Below are 20,880 nucleotides of genomic sequence, written 5' to 3' on the forward strand. Positions count from 1 at the left end.
CCTATATATGGCCTATCTAATTTCAAAATATGGTTCTCTTTCTTTAAGAACCCCCATCTTACAGAACGGAGGTTCCTCAAAAATTTAAAAACAGAACTGCCATATGATCCAGCAATTTCACTTCTGGATATTTATCTGAAGAAAACCAAAACAATACTTCGAAAAGATATACGCACCCCCATGTTCATTGCAGCATTATTTACAATAGCCAAGACATGGGAACAATCTAAGTATTCATCAATGGATGAATGGATACAGAAGATGTGGTGTATATATATATAATGGAATATTATTCAGTCATAAAAGGAATGAAATCTTGCCATTTGCGACAACATGGATGGACCTCGAAGGCATTATGCTAAGTGAAATAAGCCAGACAGAGAAAGACAAATACTGTATGATCTCACTTATATGGGGAATCTAAAAAGCAAATAGTAATAAGCTCATAGATACAGAGAACAGATTGGTAGTTGCCGGAGGCAGGGATTGGGGGGTGGATGAAAGGGGTGGAAGGGGGATCAAAAGCTACAAACTTCCTGTTATAAAATAAATGTCATGGGGGTGTAAAAAAAATAAAGTAACTAAACTGGAATTGACAAATAAATACAATGTATCTGGACTTTCCCAAAACATTTGACAAAATTTTTCTTGATATGTTCATGAAAATGGAAAATATGAGTTAAATGATATGACTAGGTGAATTCACAGTTATTTAGTTAAGTTAAAAAAAACCCAAACTTTCTTTTTATAAATAGAACAAAGACACTCAGACGAGGGTGATAACTTTAAATTATAGTAGATCAGGGCCGGCCCGGTGGCGCAAGCGGTTGGGTGCGCGCGCTCCGCTGCGGCGGCCCGGGGTTCGCTGGTTCGGATCCCGGGCGCGCACCGACGCACTGCTTGGCAAGCCATGCTGTGGCGGCGACCCATATACAGTGGAGGAGGATGGGCACGGATGTTAGCCCAGGGCCGTCTTCCTCGGCAAAAAAAGAGGAGGATTGGCGGATGTTAGCACAGGGCTGATCTCCTCACAAAAAAAAAAAAAAAAAAAAGTCCACTTTGGGCCGGCTCCGTGGCTTAGCGGTTAAGTGCGCGCGCTCTGATGCTGGCGGCCCGGGTTGGGATCCCGGGCACGCCCCAAGGCACCACTTCTCCGTCCAACCCAAGGCCGAGTCCCACGTACAGCAACTAGAAGGATGTGAACCTATGACATACAGCTATCTACTGGGGCTTTGGGGGGAAAAAAATGAATAAATAAAATCTTTAAAAAAATAAAAAAATAAAAATAAATAAATTATAGTAGATCAGTTACCAACTCAGAACTAGACTTTGTGGTTGTTGAACAGGTAGCGTGGAGTGCCAGTTGGCTCATTTCTTATGACTGGTGGGTTGAATGATGTGATTGGGGTGGATGCACATGAGTGACCAGCACAGTTGCCCAGAGAGTAGTAGGAAGGGCAGCCCCAAGTTTGAGGGTGGTGGGGGGAGGTGTTCAGTTTGGGTATGGGGTAGGGTTGTCTTGGTCTGAGGAGAACAGAGCAGGCAGGAGAGTTTCACCCTAATTTGTAGGGGATTTGGGGCCTGGAACTGCGTAGTTTGAGAATACAGATTTTGATTCCCCTCAAAATATGGATTGCAGAATTGAAGAATGATCTTATGAAATTTTAGAACATTACTAAACTAATTTTATAGTTATTATGTAAATAGATACATTTAAAATATGAAAATAATAAATTCGAAAAAGGGAATGCTGTATTAAGAGGCATATATACTGTGTGTTATTTCCTTCTGTTACATAATTTTATTGCCCCTAAAATGTTTGCTTTCTCCACTTAATAATAATCTCCAAAGAGCAGGGATTGTGTTTTTCTTACTCATGGCTCTATCCCTAGTACTTAGCAAGGTGCCTGTGCTTAGTACTTACTCAGATTGTTTGTTCAATGAGTAAGTGAATGAAGAAATAAACCAACAGGCAAATGAAAAATTGGGAGACAGTAAATTAGGAAATGCTGGCTAACTACAATGTTAACATGGAAGTCCTGAAAACATTTATAATTTCAGCAAAGTTGGCATGAGAATTAGCTTGATACAGTGAGAACTGAGCAGAGCAATAGGTAATGGACAAAAATCATGTCGTATCATATATGTGATTCCTTATCATAATTTGTACTCTGTTTTGATGTCAGGGAGTATTTAGTTGAAATTCGTACAGTGAACTCTTAGTGCAGTAGAACTACATAGAGAAAGAGAACAATTACACAAATGCATTCAGCCTTTTTAAAAAAAAAAACAGTTTTAATGCTAAATATTTGAATATTGAGTATTTAAAATTCAAAATTCAAAGAATAAATTTTTATTTTTTTTGAAACAAAAGATGTATGAGTGACTCCAGGAGCCAGAAGTGTCTAGGACACTTAATTAAGACAAAATCGTATCTCAATTCCTATGCCTTACTGTTTAGTGCAATAATTCATTAATTATGTCATGGAACTTTTTGTAATAATAGCACCTAAACATAGAGTACCTCACCTATACAAGGCCTGTGCAAGGTGCTCTTCATAGCTTTAATCCTCAAAACAACCCTGAGAGGGAGGTGTTATCATCCCCATTTACAGATAACACAGAGCCTTAGAGAGATCCCATACTGTGCCCAAGATCACCCAGGTAGGAAGCAACAGACTGCTTGCTCTGCGCAATGATCAGTGATTGTTTCAGCACCCACCCCACCTCCACACTACAGAAACTTTTAAATACACTCTACCTTTATTTATTTATGTGTAGGGCTGGTTATTAAAGAAAAACCTAGTACATCCTTATGATTTTATTCTTGAGTTTTATAAAGGAACCAGACACAATGTTCTTCCAGTGCTCTCTTTTTTTGTTCCTGACACCACCCTCTGAGAATCACAGTGTGGTCTTCATGTACTTTGCCTTTGAATACTCTGTCAACTTTCAGTATCTGCTTTAAAGGCTGACTGGTATCCCTTAATATGCTGTTCAAACTTATCCACACCCTGAGAGTGGACAAGTTCCCATCACACTTACCCTCCCCACATTGGGGACTTGAGGCATCCGTACCAAAAACAGCATCTCTACTGAAAATAGGGAATGTTTTTTAAGTCTTCTAGGTTTTTTTTTTGTTTTTTTTTTTGGTGAGGAAGATTACCCCTGAGCTAACATCCGTTGCCAGTCCTCCTCTTTTTGCTGAGGAAGATTGGCCCTGGGCTAACATCCCTACCCATCTTCCTCCACTTGTTTTGTATGTGAGACACCTGCCACAGCATGGCTTGATAAGCAATGGGTAGGTCTACGCCCAGGATCTGCACTTGTGACCCTGGGCCTCCAAAGCAGAGCACACAAACTTAACCACTACGCCACTGGGCTGGCCTTAAGTCTTCTGTTTTATCATCAAAATTCACACTAACAGTTTTGATTTCTACTTCATAACGTATATGTATCCCAATGGAATTCTTGATCACAAACAACAAATACTGAAGGCATTTATTAGAACGATATAAGGTAACTCACAGATCTGACAGAAATCCTAGGGAACCAGATTTGGGAAGTAGGAATATAGGGAGATGAGGGATTTAGAACCATAACCAAGGTTATACTATAGGAATAGCTGGTTAGAGTCCTGCTGTCAACTGGTGTATATGTTTGTGTATGCACGTTTGTGTGTAATATTCTTCATTGATTAATTGCATCATTGTTAATAAGAAAAATATTAGGAAAAATGGAATTAGCCCAAAAGTACATCAATAGGGTCTTGGTAACATAACTTTTATAATAATTTAATAAGAAATTGCAAACAATAATAATCATGTAATGTATCTGTATAATGGAATGCTATATTACTGTAAAAAATATTGTAGTAGAACTAAACATACACTCACAGAATGATATTCAAGATATAAAAAGTGAGAAGAAGTTACAAAATACTATGTTTAGTATTCTATTTTTGCTTTAAAATATATTTATTTTTGTATGTCTAGAAAAAATTTGGGAGGACTATCTACCAAGTTGATAATAGTTGTCATCTCTGGGTAATTGGTTAATGGGAACCTTTGATTTATTACATCATATTTCTATAATGTTTGAAATATTTTTTCAAATAAATGTAAAGTAAATGAATATACCTCTACTAACTGGAGCCTTCAGTTATAAGATTTTTTCTCTATTATTTTTTATATAAATAGGGCAATGACAGCCGTATTTGGCTTTTTCTGTTCTATGTAAATAATTGTTCTCAAAAGCAAGAATTGAAACTTCTTTTCCCCACCCTCCTCACCATCCACCATGATAGTCTTCATTTTATCAGTGAGTATGGCTAGCTGAAAATTTAAAGAGCAAATAAAGAACAGATTTGAAATAATTTTACATTGCAATTTTGTGATTGCTATGGTGTAGTATGCTTTTAAATATTGTTGTACCGCAGTATGTGGGTCCTAACCCCCCTTTTGTTTTTCATGTTTTATTTTATCTATTATTATCATCATTATCATCATTACTCTCCTTAGTCAAATATCTCGTTTTAAATATAGGCTTAAAAAAGCCTGTCACAACCAAATAAAGTGTACATGTTTCTTTTCTTTTTTAAATATATTTTTGATTGTAATTAAAAATAAATAAATAAATAAATAAATAAACATAGGCTTATTTTTGAAAAGTACTCCTTTTCCATTCTTGCATAATCTTTGTGTTTCTATTGCAGGAAAGATTTTAAACTTTGAGTAAAAACTTTTTTTTTTTTTTTGTGAGGAAGATCAGCCCTGAGCTAACATCCATGCTAATCCTCCTCTTTTTGCTGAGGAAGACCGGCTCTGAGCTAACATCTATTGCCAATCCTCCTCCTTTTTTTCCCCAAAGCCCCAGTAGATAGTTGTACGTCATAGTTGCACATCCCTCTAGTTGCTGTATGTGGGACGCGGCCTCAGCATGGCCGGAGAAGTGGTGTGTCGGTGCGCGCCCAGGATCCGAACCTGGGCCGCCAGTAGCGGAGCGCGCACACTTAACTGCTAAGCCACGGGGCTGGCCCGAGTGAAAACTTTTAAGTAAAATTTTTAAAATATCTTCCTTAAAATATTTTATATGTATTTAAATTTGGTATAAAACTTGATGAAACCTATTTTCGTCTGATTGATTTTAATGTTTCAAATTACTGAACTGAGGTTATTGAAAACTTATAAAGCATTTTGATATAACAGTTTAATCACATTGAGTTAAATTCATGATGTTTGTTTGTTTTTAGCATTCCATATTGGAAGAAGAGATTTCTATAGATGAAAAAAATGCCTTTGTTTAGTAAATCACACAAAAATCCAGCAGAAATTGTGAAAACTCTGAAAGACAACATGGCCATTTTGGAAAAGCAAGACAAAAAGACAGACAAGGTATGTGCTAAAACAATAACATTATCATTAAAATACATGTATTCCAAGACCAAAAAACAGCATAAAAGCTTAGAGTCCCAGATGGGTCTGTTATGTGCACATAGAGTTCCTATAAACACATTTATATTGATTTCAGATTTTATGCAACTGATAATTGCTACAGTGCAACCTCATTTTAGCATTATTTTAAGATCTTACCAAGTAAGGCTTCCTCATAGGAAGGCCTTTTTAGTATTTTAGTTATTCCTTCAAAGGGATGTTGAATCCTACATATTGGATTTCTCTCTAAAGTGTTAGTTTATGGCAAGATTCACAATATCTATAAAGTTAATACCCTTGAGTTCATAGTATCTTTCTGTCCCAGTGTATGGTACAATCTTGTATTCTTATAAGGATGTAAAAATATATTTTAAATTCTAGTGAACTTTGTAATATTGAACCAAATATTGGCCCAAGTAGAAAGAAGAAATGACCTTCATAAAAGTAAATCTAGGGGTCAGACTGGTGGCATAGTGGTTGGGTTTGCACACTCCGCTTCGGCAGCCCAGGGTTCGCAGGTTCTGATTCCGGGCATGGACCTACGCACCGCTTATCAAGCCATGCTGTGGCGGCGTCCCATATAAAGTAGAGGAAGATGGGCACAGATGCTAGCTCAGGGCCAATCTTCTTCAGCAAAAAGAGGAGGGTTGGCAATAGATGTTAGCTCAGGGCTAATTTTCCTCACCAGAAATAAAAAATTTAAAAAAGTGAATCTAAATGACAAAAGAGAAAAAAGAGAAAAACGTAAAGAGATACTCATTTTCATTAGTAATCAGGAAAAGGCCAATTAAAACCACAATAAATTCGTATTACACACGTACTATCTTGGCAAAAAGGAAAAATATCTGGTAGTATTAACGGTTGACAAGTATGGAGAGCAAAAAGAACTTTCATTCACTGTGAGTAATAAAGCATAAATTGGTGTTTGGAAACCAGTTTGGTATATTATCTGAAATGTGAAGATATGCATGTTCTGAAACCCTGCAGTTCTGCTCCTAGGTATAAACTCTAGAGATGTTCTTGCAAATGTGCACCAGGATGCATGTACAAGAATGTTCATAACATTGTTGTTCACAATAACCCTTCAATAGAAACAACCCAAATGTCCATCAATGGTAGAACTGATCAGGAAGTTGTGGTCTAGCCATCAATGGAATACTATAGAGCAAAGAAAATTAGAGAACTGCTGCCTACATGCAGCAGCATGGGTGAATATGGTGTTGAGAGAAAGAAGCAAGTCATAAAAGGGTACATACAAATGCTGTTCCAAATCAGCAGAACTGAACTGTATTGTTTGAGGATGCAAGCGTAAGTGAGAAAAGTGTAAAGAAAAGTAAATAAATGATTGTCATCAAAGACATGAAAGTATTTACTTCTAGCCTGAAAAGGGGGCATTCAGGTGTCTTCTGGTGTACCAAAAATGTTCTATTTCTTGCCCTACATTATGGTCACACAGGTGTTTGCATTATAATTACTCTTTATATATATGTTTAAGGTACTCTTCTGTGGATATATCTCATAATTTAAGAAACTTACAACCTTTATTTGTTTTTTTGTGTGTGTGTGAGGAAGATCAGCCCTGAGCTAACATCCATGCCAATCCTCCTCCTCTTTTTTTTTTTCTTCCTGAGGAAGACTGGCCCTGGGCTAACATTCGTGCCCATCTTCCTCCACTTTATATGGGACTCCACTACAGCATGGCCTGACAAGTGGTGCGTCGGTGTGCGCCCAGGATCTGAACCCGGGCAGCCAGCAGCTGAGCACGCCCACTTAACTGCTATGCCACGGGGTGGGCCCCAGCTTCTAACCTTCAATAAATTAAGGATTGCTTCGATCAGATCATAAAATGTATCTGGAAATTATTTTTTAAAGTAATGTCATGCTACTATGAATTATTTTTATTTATTTTGCCTTATTCCCTTTTTCAGTTATAATGATTAGAGTACTTTACTTGAAAGTAATAGAACTGCGTTTCTTTAAAAATATTTAGCAAATCAAATTAACTAATTGGCCTGTTCTCCTATCCTCACCTGTATTAATTTTTCAAAAATTTTTATTGAGTGTGATTCACATATCATATAACCCTGTACCTATTAGCAGTCATTCCTCATTCTCCCCTCTCCAGGCCCTAGCACCCACTAATCTACTTTCTACTTCTATGGATTTTCCTATTATTCTTTAAAATGCAATGAGGTGGGGTTTTTTTGGAAGTTTCATAGACAGCAAAAAAGATAATGATTATGTGTGAGGGGTAAGTGGATTGACAAAGTTTATGGGTTTTGGCAACTTATGATTTTATACCTAGTCCATTAAAAAACAGAATAGGGATTTGTTGAAAAACCTTAACAAATGCTTTAAGTAAATACTAGTAGCTACTGATAAGTCTTCAAAATGGAGTCAAATGTAATTTTCAAGAGTTATTTTTATAGTTAATTACTAGCAAAGTTGGCTGTGTCTGAGTATGGTTTAAAGGAAGATTGTTTCAATTATGTTGACTAAGTAGAAATACTAGAAATCTTTTTTATATAAATAAATTGTAGTAACATTTTCTAAAATAAAAAAGCTGTGCCTACTAAATGTTTTTGTTTGTTTGTAACTGTACAGTGTTCTTTGATCATAAATAATCAGGGCCCAAGAAGTGGTTTTTGTTTGTTTATAGCCTGAAAATTTTTATTGTTCTTAACTATTAGCATACTTTTTGGTCACTAGACTTCAGAAGAAGTGTCGAAATCACTGCAAGCAATGAAAGAAATTCTGTGTGGTGCAAATGACAAGGAACCCCCAACGGAAGTTGTGGCTCAGCTGGCACAAGAACTCTACAATAGTGGGCTGCTGGTGACACTGATAGCTGACCTACAGTTGATAGACTTTGAGGTAAACTATCTGTAAAAGGACATCTCTGCTTTTTGATTTTAGTATATATAACTATCAGTATTTGACTTTAATTTTTTATTACTGATTATTTAAAAATTTAGTTTTTTCTAAAACATCTAAAATCACTTTAATCTTTTTTTAGAAGAGCAAAAAGGTATACTATAGTTAAGTTTTGTGCAGCGAGGTAGCAAAGTTAGTAGCTAATAATAATAATAATAATAACATTTGTTAAATTCTTACTACATGTTGTACGGTTGTAAGCACTCAACTCATTTAATTCTTAAAATAACCTATGTGATTGGTACTATATTATTAGCCCCGTTTCATAGATGAAGAACCTAAAGTTCAAAGATATTAAGTAATTTGCCCAAAGGCACTCAGTTACTAAGAGCCTAAGCTGGGATTCAAACTCAGTGTCTCTCAAGCCTGTTCTTTCAATTAAAATATTATACCAATGATTTAAAAAGTTTGTTAAAGGCTAGTAATATAGGATATTTGTCTCATTTTGAAAGCAATTATACTTAATTTATCTAAATAATAAATTAAATAAAACAAAAACCTAGAAACATAAGTGGTGAATATGTGTAGGTGTTTTATTATGTATAGTATATCTAACTTAGAACAGTGATTTTTCAGTGAAAAATGTGTACATTAGGCAAGTTTGGGCATTGGCTATTTCAATGGTGGAAGTCTTGGTTTTGATTTGTTTATTGTTTTGTTGCTACTATCAGGCTTTTGTTGCTATCGGGTCATTGCTTAAGTCTCCATTAATTCTCAGAGATAGAGGATAATGCAGATTTCTAAAGTGAATTGCTTTTAGTTTTGTAACTAAGGAGGTAAAAGGAAAACTAGTTACAGTGGTTAGACCAAGGTATGGTCAGGGCTCTGGGGACCTGTGGAAATACTGGGCCAGAGCTCTCTGGACAGCTTAGATGGGGGAAAATTTTTGGCTGCTTCAAGCCAAGAAGGAGGAATGCAGAGCAAGACTGCTCTGGAGATGTGGAGCCAGGTGTGTTGGCTGGAAGCACCAGTGAGGACCCCAAAGAGCCCAGACTTCAGCTCCTCCTTCCTTTCAGATGCACTTGTCTTTTTCTTTCTTTCCTTCCCTTATCTATTCCTGTATCTGACATTTTCTGCCCAATAATCTCTTTTCCTTCTTTTTTCTCTTGCCTGGCTTGCCTACGCTCCCTCCCCATTTTACTCCCCATTTCCCTTTTAAACTGGCCATATGTGGAATTAAAGTGTAGCTTTATCATTATGTTTATATGCTTTCATGTTTCTTTTATTTAGTTTAAAATGAGATATTATGAACATTTATAGAAGCTGTGCATAATGGAGAAACACTTGACTTGGGATTAGAATTGTTTAGAGTCCCTGCTCTGGCATTCTATAGTCAGTAACATAACTTCTTTGAGACTAAATTTTCTCATCTAAAAAATGGGAATAATATAAACTTACAGCATTGTTTTAAATATTAAACTAAATAAAATATGTATACGTATGAAAGAACACTAAATACATGTGCAAATTATATAAAAATACAACGTAGTATAGTTTCATTTCCTCTTTCTCAAACTAAAGTTAAATTTAAGCTGGTTTATTTTTGTTATAACTCTTGACATTTGTTTGGTTTTTTTGTTTATTATTTTAGTTTGAGGTTTAGTTGGTCAGTGACTGTAAAAGGGAAAACGGCCCCTGCTCTTGGATTACAGTATTATATTTCTATACATTTATTTTTTTTGCACATTTCCCTGAAAGCAGCAATATATTAAGCTATTATCATCATTAATTAATATGTTAGCTTGAGTTAGTTTATGACATTAGCCCAATTTGCAGTTGGATGCTGGAGGGAATATGACCAAGGATGGTTATGTTTTGAAGAATAAGTCAGGGATAAGATGTTGTCAGGTACAATGATCTGGAGAAGCCTTGAGCAGCCACAGAATAGTATGGGTTCAAATTGCTCTCCAGGAGTCAGGGAGATAGGAGTACACCAATGAGAAACTTTGAGTACCTCACAACTTTGTTCAGCATTGGCTTAGACAACAAAAGTGGAACAGTAAGAAACACGTAGGTGAGTTTCCCTTATTTTACATGATATACTGAAAATAAATAAATTTACAGAAGATGTTTACTTAAAAATTGTTTTGGGATTAAGATTCAAATGCCTAAAACTTGAATTATACATTATCAAGTAGAGTAAACTTTTACTCTCCGGAATCCCTGGAGAAAAGAAATATCTTTCTGAATATTTGAATTTTCCATGTAGCTAAAGATTAACTCTTCAAATGCAAAGAGTTAAATAGATTACTTTTGTGGATTACCTTACATTTTCTTTATAAAATGCATTATATGCTTGCCTCTCCTCCAAAATAATATATTAGATATAACAATTTTTTTACTGATAGCTCAAAACTATCATTGTGAAGATCTGTTATTGTGATATTAGCAGATAGTTCTTTTTTCTCCCCTAGCCTTATTGAGGTATAATTGACCAGACAGTTCTTGCCTTTGTTCATTCAATTGATGTAACACAATACTCAGAACATAATTTTAAATGAATGTGACATTCAGTAGATGAAGCTGTCCTTCTCAAGCCCAAAGAAAGTAAATACTATAAATACTTCTTGGTTGAATGAATGAATGAAAAACAGTTAAAATTTAGGACAGTTTGGTTTTAAGCATTCTACCAACTACATACTCATACTATTTTCAGGAAGGAGGCAGCATTACTAGCATTGTTAGCCTACTTGGAGAAATGTGCTATATATCTTTTTAGACTGAAGGCATAAATGATCAGCGTACAGGCAGCAACTTTCCTTCTCAAGCCTAAAGTATCCATATAAGCCAGTGACAGCTTAATAAAATTCCTCCTAACTTCAAAACTCAGTCTAATCACACAGAACCCCACCCTCCTCATCTCCTAGTTCATAGGTAGCACGGGTACAGCGCCTTCTGGATTGAGAGTATCTTGAGTACTAGGATGGTGTTTCCCACACCTAGTGCCATGTCCATTGGTTGGTTGAATGAATGTAGGAATGAGAATGAGAGAGAGAAGCAGAGGTAACAGAATTGGACCAAAGGAAGATGTCTTGAGGCACAGCATTAAGCCACTTTTCTGAAAGAATTAGTAAATTGTGTAGAAAATAATTCAAGAGTAATGATGATAATATTTCATTAAGTGAATAACCTCTCCTGGGGCTTCTTTGAAGAGTACAATAGGCATTTGACTATAAAATTTCTGATGTGTTTTTGTAACAAGAAAGAAAAATTATTACTTTGGGGATGGGCTGCAGCTTTTGCCAGATAACCTAAAAGGACAGAACATTCCTTACAGAGAAAAAAGTGAACTTTTGTTTAGAAGACACCTAGATGGGCTTTTTTGTTAGTTGTGAAAGGTGAGGTCTCGAGGCAGTGTTTGGAAGGAAAAGACTGAAAGAAAAGAGCTTAGATTCCCTTTGTAGAGTAAAGTAACAGAAATTTGAGGAATGCCCTCTCTTTGGCTAAATTTGTTAGGAGCAGGAAATAGAAGAGAGATAGGGGTAGGGTTTGGAGTGAGGGAGAGGGAAGGCTCCAGAACCATGAGAGAGGAAGGGGCTTGAGGAAAAAGATGATCAGGAATGGTAAGGAACCTTTAATAATAGTGATAAGTAGGATTCAATTTGAAGTTGTTTCTGCACTGTGCTATAATTACCATTTCTTACCCTTAAACCTTTAATAAAAGGACTATGTAATAATAGTCTATGTTGAGTGAAGGAGAAGTGGCAGTTTTCCACACTTGGGATAAATAGGGTATTGAGAAAATAACTAGTTGCAGGAGGCAAGACAATGGACAGGGGTTGAGAGGAGCTGGGAGCAGGGATTTGAAATCCAGAGCTGACAGCAGTGATGGTGGCCCAAGGCGTTGCCTTAAATTGGGTAGCAGGGACTGACTCAGGAATCTGGGTGACAAACCCATTTCTCCTTCAGAAATCAAGAGGGGAGTGGTCCATTGGGGTAAGGAAAGTATTGGAGGATCCTGCTGTTATATGAATAAGGGCTAGTTAGGAGGCAGACCTTTGGGTTAAGATTGTTTAAAAAGAAAATCTCATTACTTTGTAGCGATAAATTTTTATCTAATCCTTCAAGCCTTAAAATTGCTGACAAAAAAGAACCACTTCAGCTTATGGCTAAGATTGCAAGTCTTTTGATTTTGCAGGCTCAGGATCCAACTCAGAGCTGTGTGTTTTGAGGTTTGGCTGATATTAAAGACGCAGCTTTAGATTCTTTGATGTTTTGAAACACAATGCGATAAGAGATCAAAGGATGAAAATTTATTGCATGTAAGAGTTGATGCATTCATTTTAAAGGCAGGTGTGCCTTGCAAAACTAAGGTGGATGCAAAGTCAGCTGTTCAGGCTGAATTAGAAAGCAGCTCAAAGAAGCAGAAAACTTACTACTGTTTTAATTTAACCTCTAATGATTATTTCTTGCTACGTTAAAAAAAAAATCAGGAAAATAAGCCATTTTGTGGTCCTAAGTTTTTGAAAATTTCTATCCTGTAAAGATTCTTTTCTCTTCCCTGGCCCTGATTAAAGTGGTCCTTATAACCTTTGGTTTTATTACTGTAAAAATGAGAAATCATGAAGCTTTAAGATACAAGCTTTGATTGTACTTCATGCATATGACAATTTGAAATGCTTACTTTGTGTGTAAGGCATTGATTCTATTTGGTCTTGATCCTGATTGGTTGTTTATATATTTTGCACCTGTCATTAGACAAATTAAGTTAAAGAATTTACAATTTTGAGTGGGGAAATACTATATTATATTAAGTAGGATTTTATGTTATTGTTAGCCTATTGTCCCCTTAAAACTAATGAATATAAACTTTAGAAGCATTTATACCTATAATGGTACGTAATTTATGGGTGATTAAAAATGGTATTGGTCCTTAATCAGAAGCATAGCCTGTTAATTGTTTGTATTCCCCCTATAAAAATTAAGACAATGACCATTTTAGTTTGACCTTATCATGGTTTTTAAGGAATGTAATCTGCCGTAAGGGTGAAGACTGCTCATGCCACGTATAATGTACAGAATATTTTGTCTGCCCCTCTGCTTTCTGGGGAATGCTCCCTCCTTCCCCACCCACATGATTACAGTGAGAGGAACCATTTTGTGCAACATGACATCCTGCCCGACACACAGCTGATTGGCCAGCAGTGGACATCTGACCAAAGCAGGACCAGAGTTTTTCTGCAGGATTCTGGAACTTAAAAATTTTTTAGAGCAATTAGTTCTCTGCTAACGTGTGCTTGGTTTCTCTGAAGCTTTCTCAGTATCTGTAAATTAGTTTAGTTTGAATTTTAGTCCTCTGGGAAAGAGTCCTTGCTAATCCATGCAACGAACGCTCACCCCACCCCACCCCACCCTCGCCCCCCATAGACTGCTCTATCTAGCTCTGCTACTGAAATTCCTCACAAACATTTGCCCTACCCACCTCAACTCTCCCTGCCCCCCTCGCCCAAGGTAACACGTACAGGAGCAGAATAGAGAAGTCTGTGACTTCCGTGGCTACAATTAACTTTCATTTTTTAAAATTAAGGTATAATTTACAAATAGTAACATTCTCCCCTGCACAGTTCTGTGATATAGAACAATTCTATCACCTCCCAAAATTCTCCCACGCCCCTTTGTAATCAGCTCTTTTTCCTACCCCTAGCTTTTGGCAACCACTGATCTATCCTCTATTCCTGTATTTCTGCCTTTGCAGACATGTAAATGTAACTCACACAGAATGTAGCCTTTTGAGTCTGGCTTCTTTCACTTAGTATAATGTATTTGAGATTCATCCATGTTGTTGCCATGTGTCAGGAGTTTGTTCCTTTTTATTGCTGAGTAATAGTCCATTGCGCAGATGTACCACAGATCATTTATCCATTCCCCAGTTGAGAGGTATTTAGGGAATTTCCAGTTTTTAGCAATTACAAATGAAACCTCTGTAACCATTTATAGTTTTTTGTGTGTGGATGTAGGTTTTCATTTCACTTGGATAAATACCTAAGAGTAGGATTTTTGGATAGTCTTGGGGTTTTTTGTTTGTTTTGGCTTTGGTTTTTTTTTTTTTTTAATTTTTTACTTATTTTTCCCCCAAAGCCCCAGTAGATAGTTGTATGTCACAGTTGTACATCCTTCTAGTTGCTGTATGTGGGACACGGCCTCAGCATAGCCAGGCAAGCGGTGCGTCGGTGCACGCCCGGGATCCGAACCCGGGCCGCCAGCAGCGGAGCACACGCACTTAACCACTAAGCCACGGGGCCAGCCCCCGGCTTTGGTTTTTTAATTTTAGCCTTTCTAATAAGTGTTAGTGGTATCTTATTGTGGTTTTAATTTGCGTTCCCCTAATGACTAATGAGGTTGAGCATGTTGTCATGTGTTTATTTGCCATCATATCTCTTCTTTTATGAAGGGTCTGTTCAGATCTTTTGCTGTTTTTATTTGGTTGTTGAATTTTGAGAATTATTTATGTATTCTGTATACAAGTCAATGGCAGAAATTTTAAAGTGGGTGTTTTCTTTTCCAATCTGTGCCCTCTTTTACTCTCTCATTTGCGTTTTCTCACTTCTGTTATCAGTGAAGGATGCTCTTTATTAGCAGTTACTTCTAATTGCTGTGACTACTGTTGATCACTTCTGTCTTCCCTCTTTTTCTCTTTTCTTATTTGATTCCAGTTGGTACTTCCATATATATCATTCATTCAGCAAATAATCGTTGAGCATCTTATATCGGGCTGATCTTTTTTGAATTTGCCAGCTAACAAAAGTGCTTCTTCACATTTGAGATGTGATCGGTTACATTATATGTAATCTTAGAGTTACTGGCTAATTTCAGACATTTTTGGTCATTTTTAGATGTTACTTCATTATCATCAAAGATGCTTTTAGAGTTTTTTTCTTTTTTATTTCTTCTGGCCACTTGTAGATCCAGAGCTTGAGATCTGGCAGCCTGAGGGTTGCAGAAGATTGGTTTTGAATAGTTAAGGTTTTACTCCAGTTAGATATAGTGTGATGAATGGATATTTACAAAGGTTACATATAATGTAGAGACCATCATTCATCATTTGTACTTGTTTAAACTTTCTCTAATCCTTTTCATTCTTCTCCTTCTCTTGGTTTTGGGAAGCTGCCCCTGGTAGCAGAACTTGTTTTTATTATCCACAGGGGGCTTCCTTTGCCTTTGCACACATTTGCTAATGAACCAGAAGAATGTTTTCCTCTGTGTAAAAGTTGGATAGAGTTCTGTGGAGCTTCATTTCTGCTGTTCACTGGAATGCTGTATGGAAATGTTCTTGTGACATTTTACTGGGAAGTATGAAAAACACGATCTTATGACATTTCAAAGAGGATTGATATTTATTCTGCAGTATTACACTTTAGAGTCTGGAAAGGTTTGAACAAAACAGACCACTTCTTTCATTTCAAAATTCATTTATATTTACAGCTATACCTCCTTTATACAGCAAATATATTTTTTAACATCTCTGTAAATGAAATTCATGTAGTATGAACGTTCTTTAGTGTTTTAAAATTGTGAGAGCGACTGATTCTTTTTTTTTTTTAATTTTTTATTACAGTAACATTGGTTTATAACATTGTAAAAATTTCAGGTGTACATCATTATACTTCTATTTCTGCATAGATTACATCATGTTCACCACCAAAATACTAATTACAACCCATCACCACACACATGTACCGAATTATCCCTTTCACGCTCCTCCCTCCCCCCTTCCCCTCTGGTACCAATCCAATCTTTGTCCCTATGTGTTTGTTTATTGTTGTTATTGTCTACTACTTAATGAAGGAAATCATATGGTATTTGACCTTCTCCCTCTGACTTATTTCACTTTGCATAATACCCTCAATGTCCATCCATGTTGTCACAAATGGCTATAATTAACAAGACAGGAAACAACATGTGTTGGAGAGGATGTGGAGAGAAGGGAACTCTCATACACTGCTGGTGGGAGTGCAAACTGGTGCAGCCACTATGGAAAACAGTATGGAGAGTCCTCAAAAAATCAAGGATAGAACTACCATATGATCCAGCTATTCCATTGTTGGGTAATTACCCAAAGAACTTGAAAACACCAATTTGTAAAGGTACATGCACCCCTGTGTTCATTGCAGTGTTATTCACAATAGCCAAGACTTGGAAGCAACCTAGGTGCCCATCAAGGGACGAATGGATAAAGAAGATGTGGTATATATACACAATGGAATACTACTCAGCCATAAGAAACGACTGATTCTAAAATACACTTTTAAAATGAAGATTTACCTCCTAATTTCTATTAAAATTTGGATTTTGCAGTGTTTTTCTTATGGGAAGATATAGTTTACTTTCCTGTGTGCCTGTTCTTTATCTCTCTGTGTCTCTTCCGCCTAAATACTTGTTCCTCCCTGGCTCCTTTTCCTTCCTTTCTTCTCTGCTGTTTACTTCTCTCTCTTCATCCCTTATTTCTATCCTTCTTTTTATTTCTTTCTGTGAAATAAAATGAAAGCAATGGATAGCTATAGATATTTCTTATATTTAATTATTGCCAACATTTTGCTGTTCCAGTTTCTTATTTCTGCCAGTTAGACATACCATAATTTATTTACCCGTGCCTAATTCTGGATATATTGATTGTTTCTAACTCTTTATTATCACAGCTATGATAAAGATCTCTGTGCCTGAAACTGTTTTCTCTGTATTTAGGATTGTTATTTAGGATTATTTCCTCAGGCTACATTTCTCAAAGTGGGATTCTAGCACATCAGTCAGTTATTATTAGATTGCTTTATATCCTTACCAACAATGTATGAGAACCAGCATTGAATTTTGTTATTTAAAAATTTACTGGAACTCCACACTGGGATAGCAACATAGGAGAATCCTAAATTTCCCTCCTCCCATGGACATACTGGATATACAGCTACACAGGGAGCAGTTCCCTCTGAGAGAAATCCACAAACAAGCTGAGTGACTCCTCATCAGGCAACTGAGAAAATACCCATGTCGAAATGGGTAGGAAAGGCTGAGACACACTCTTGCCATAAACCCTACTGCCACCACAGCGCCATACAGTTGGGAGACAGCCCCCAACTCCCAGCTTCTCCCTGAGGGGCAAAGAGTTTGGGACCACATATCTAGTGGCCCAACTTTTAGGCTGCCACCTGATGGGCGGGCCCCCAAATCACCTATCTCTGAAAGCTAACAGGGCTTGCATTCACGAAACCCACAGGACTATAGCAAACAAAGAAGCAGTTGTTAAAGGGCATGCAAGCATCATTGTAGCTATCTCTCCAGGGCTAGCAGAGAGGGAGCAGGCAAAAATGTCCATCTCCCAGTCTTTCCGTGGAAGGGGTTTGAGTGCATACTCTATGAGCTGCTGCCTGAGGGTCCGATTTTTAATTAGCATGCAGCTAGGTGCTGAATGTGATCCTCCCAAGATCCCAAAAGAGCTGATGGGCACTTCCCCTACCTTCTTTCTCTGGTTTGCTCAAGAGTAAAACCAAGTCAGCAGTATCTACCTGGAAGGAGGTTGTCCACACATCTAGTACCTCAGTTTTTATGGCTGCCACCTGAGGGATGGGCCCCCAAATTACCTAGCTCTGGTAGTCAATGGGGCTGGCACTCATGAGTCCTGTAGTACTATATGAAACAAAGAAGCAGTTTTTAGATGGAGCATCCCCCACAGCTATACACCCAGGCTCAGTGAAGAAGGAGCAGGCAGTAAAAGCCATCTCCAGTTTCTCCTTAGAAGGGGTTTGACTGCATACTTTCCCAGCTAGTGCCTCAGGGTCCAGCTTCTCATCAGACTGCATGTAGGTGCTGAATGCAATCCTCCCCTTTGGGTCACTGATGGGTCTTGGCACACCCTCAACTACTAGGAGCCACTAAGAACAGCTTGGCAGCTTGGACAATCACAAAATTTGAGAGGCAACCAGGAGTTTGGGCCAGATTGATTGGCAAAATTCAACTCCTACAAGATACCATTCTGTCAAAACTGAGAGAGGTGACTGTTTTATCTGATTTACACAGGGTCACAGAAAATGAAGAAACAAGGAAATATGTTCCAAACAAAAGAACAAGATAAATCTCCAGAAACCAATCTTAATGAAATGGAGATAAGTGATTTACCTGATAAGAGAGTTCAAAATAATAGTCATAAGGATGCTTGCTAAAGTCAAGAAGCAATACGTAATAACTAAGGGAGAATTTCAACAAAGAGATAGAAAATATTTAAAAGGACCATCAGAGAACTTAAGAATACAATAACTAAACTGAAAAATTCAATAGAGGAGTTTAACATCAGACTAGATCAAATGGAAGAAAGGATCAGCAAACTCAAAAATGGGGCAGTGGAATTCATGAATCAGATGAATAACAAGAAAAAAGAAGGAAAAAGAGTGGAGATAGCTTAAGAGACTTCAGGAACACCATCAAGCAGACCAATATATGCATGATAGGGGTCCCAGAAGGAGAAGAGATAGAGAAAGGGACAGAAAGCTTATTCAAAGAAATAATGGCTGAAAGCTTCCCTAACCTGGGGGAAGCAATGGACATCCAGATCCAGAAAGCCCCGAGAGTACCAAATAAGATAAATCCACACGGACCCACACTGAGACGTTATAATTAAATTGTTAAAAGTTAAAGACATAGAGAGAATCTTAAAAACAGCAAGAAAAAAGCAACTTGTTACATGCAAAGGAACCTCCATAAGACTATCAGTGGATTTTTCAGCAGAAATCTTAGAGGCCAGAAGGGAGTGGAATGATATATTCAAAGTGTTGAAAGAAGAAACTTCCAATCAAGAATACTATACCCAGAAAAGTTGTCCTTCAGAACTGAAGGAGAGAGAGTTTCCTAGACAAACAAAAGCTGAAGGAGTCAATCACCACTAGATTGGCCTTACAAGAAATGTTAGTGGGAGTTCTTCCAGCCAAAATGAAAGGATACTAATTAGTAACATGGAAACATACGAAAACTCACTTGTAAAGGTAAATATGTAGTTAAATTTAGAATACTCTAATATTGTAATGGTGGTGGGTAAATCACTTATAACTCTAGTATAAAGGTTAAAGGACAAAAGTATTAAAAATAGCTATACAATAATTTGTATAAAATTATAAAAAAATATAAATTGTGACATCAAAACATAAACTATGGGAGGAGAGAATGCACAAAAGTAAAGCTTTTATATGAGTTTGAAGTTAAGTTGTTATCGGCTTAAATTAGACTATTATAAATATGAGGTGTTTTATTGTAAGCTTCATGGTAACCACAGAGCAAAAACCTATAGTAGATACACAAAAGATAAAGAGAAAGGAATCAAAGCATATCACTACAAATAATCATCATATCACAAAGGAAGAGAGGAAGAAAGGAACTGCAAAACAGCCAGCAAACAATTAACAAAATGGCAGTAGTCTTAATAAATTTAAGAAGATTAAAATCATAAAACATCTTTTCCAACCACAGTGGTGTGAAACTAAAAGTCAAGTACAAGAGGAAAACTAGAAAATTCACAAATATGTGGAGATTAAACAACATTCTCCTAAACAACCAATGGGTCAGGAAGAAATCAAAACTGAAATCAAAAACTATCTTGAGACAAAGGAAAATGGAAGCAGAACATACCGAAACTTATGGGATGTGGTAAAAGTAGTTTTAAGAAGAAAGTTTATAGTGATAAATGCCTACATTAAGAAAAAAGAAAGATCTCAAATAAACAACCTAACTTTACACCTTAAGGAACTAGAAAAAGAACAAACTAAGCCCAAAGTTAGTAGAAGGAAGGAAATAACAAAGATCAGAGCAGAAATAAGTGAAATAGAGCCTAGAAAGACAACAGAAAAGATCAATGAAACTAAGAGCTGGTTTTTTGAAAAGATAAGCAAAATGGACAGATCTTTAGCTAGACTAAGAAAAAATGAGAGAAGACTCACATAAATGAAATCAGAAATAAAAGAAATGAAACTGATAACAGAAGTACTAAGAATCATAAAAAACTACTATGGACAAATTCCTAGAAATGTACAACCTCCTAAGACTGAATCATGAAGAAATAGAAAATCTGAACAGATCGATTACTAATAAGGAGATTGAATCAGTAATCAAAAACCTCCCAAGAAAGGAAGGTCCAAGACTGGATGGCTTCACTGGTGAATTCACCAAACATTCAAAGAAGAGTTAATACCAATCCTTCTCACACTCTTCCAAAAATAGAAAAGGAGGACCACTTCCAAACTTATTTTATGAAGTCAGCATTACCCTGATACCAAAGCCAGACAAGGACACTAAAAGAAAAGAAAATTATAGGCCAGTATTCCTGATGAACATAGATGCAGAAATCCTCAATAAAATATTAACAAACCAAAGTCAATAATACATTAAAAAGATCATACATCATGATCAAGTGGAATTTATCTCTGGGATGCAAGGATGGTTCAGTATCCACCAATCAATCAATGTGAAACACCATGTTAACAAAATGAAGGGTAAAAATCATATGATCATTTCAGTAGATGCAGAAAAAGCATTTGAA

The 20,880-nt window shown here is 36.7% G+C and overlaps 1 protein-coding gene across 12 annotated transcripts in view; it reads left to right on the forward strand.

The window, feature by feature from the left end:
- Positions 1–20,880, forward strand: part of CAB39L (calcium binding protein 39 like) — a 156,075-nt gene that overhangs the window by 70,302 nt on the left and 64,893 nt on the right. For all 12 annotated transcript variants that reach the window (XM_058548151.1, XM_058548149.1, XM_058548146.1 and 9 more), the window contains 2 exons: positions 5,252–5,393; positions 8,142–8,306. In XM_058548151.1, coding sequence (XP_058404134.1) covers positions 5,283–5,393; positions 8,142–8,306 — 276 coding nt within the window. In that variant the 5' untranslated portion in view covers positions 5,252–5,282. The remainder of the gene's footprint in view (positions 1–5,251; positions 5,394–8,141; positions 8,307–20,880) is intronic.

Source organism: Diceros bicornis, chromosome 9 (genome assembly GCF_020826845.1).
Source record: "Diceros bicornis minor isolate mBicDic1 chromosome 9, mDicBic1.mat.cur, whole genome shotgun sequence".
Taxonomy (NCBI): domain Eukaryota; kingdom Metazoa; phylum Chordata; class Mammalia; order Perissodactyla; family Rhinocerotidae; genus Diceros; species Diceros bicornis.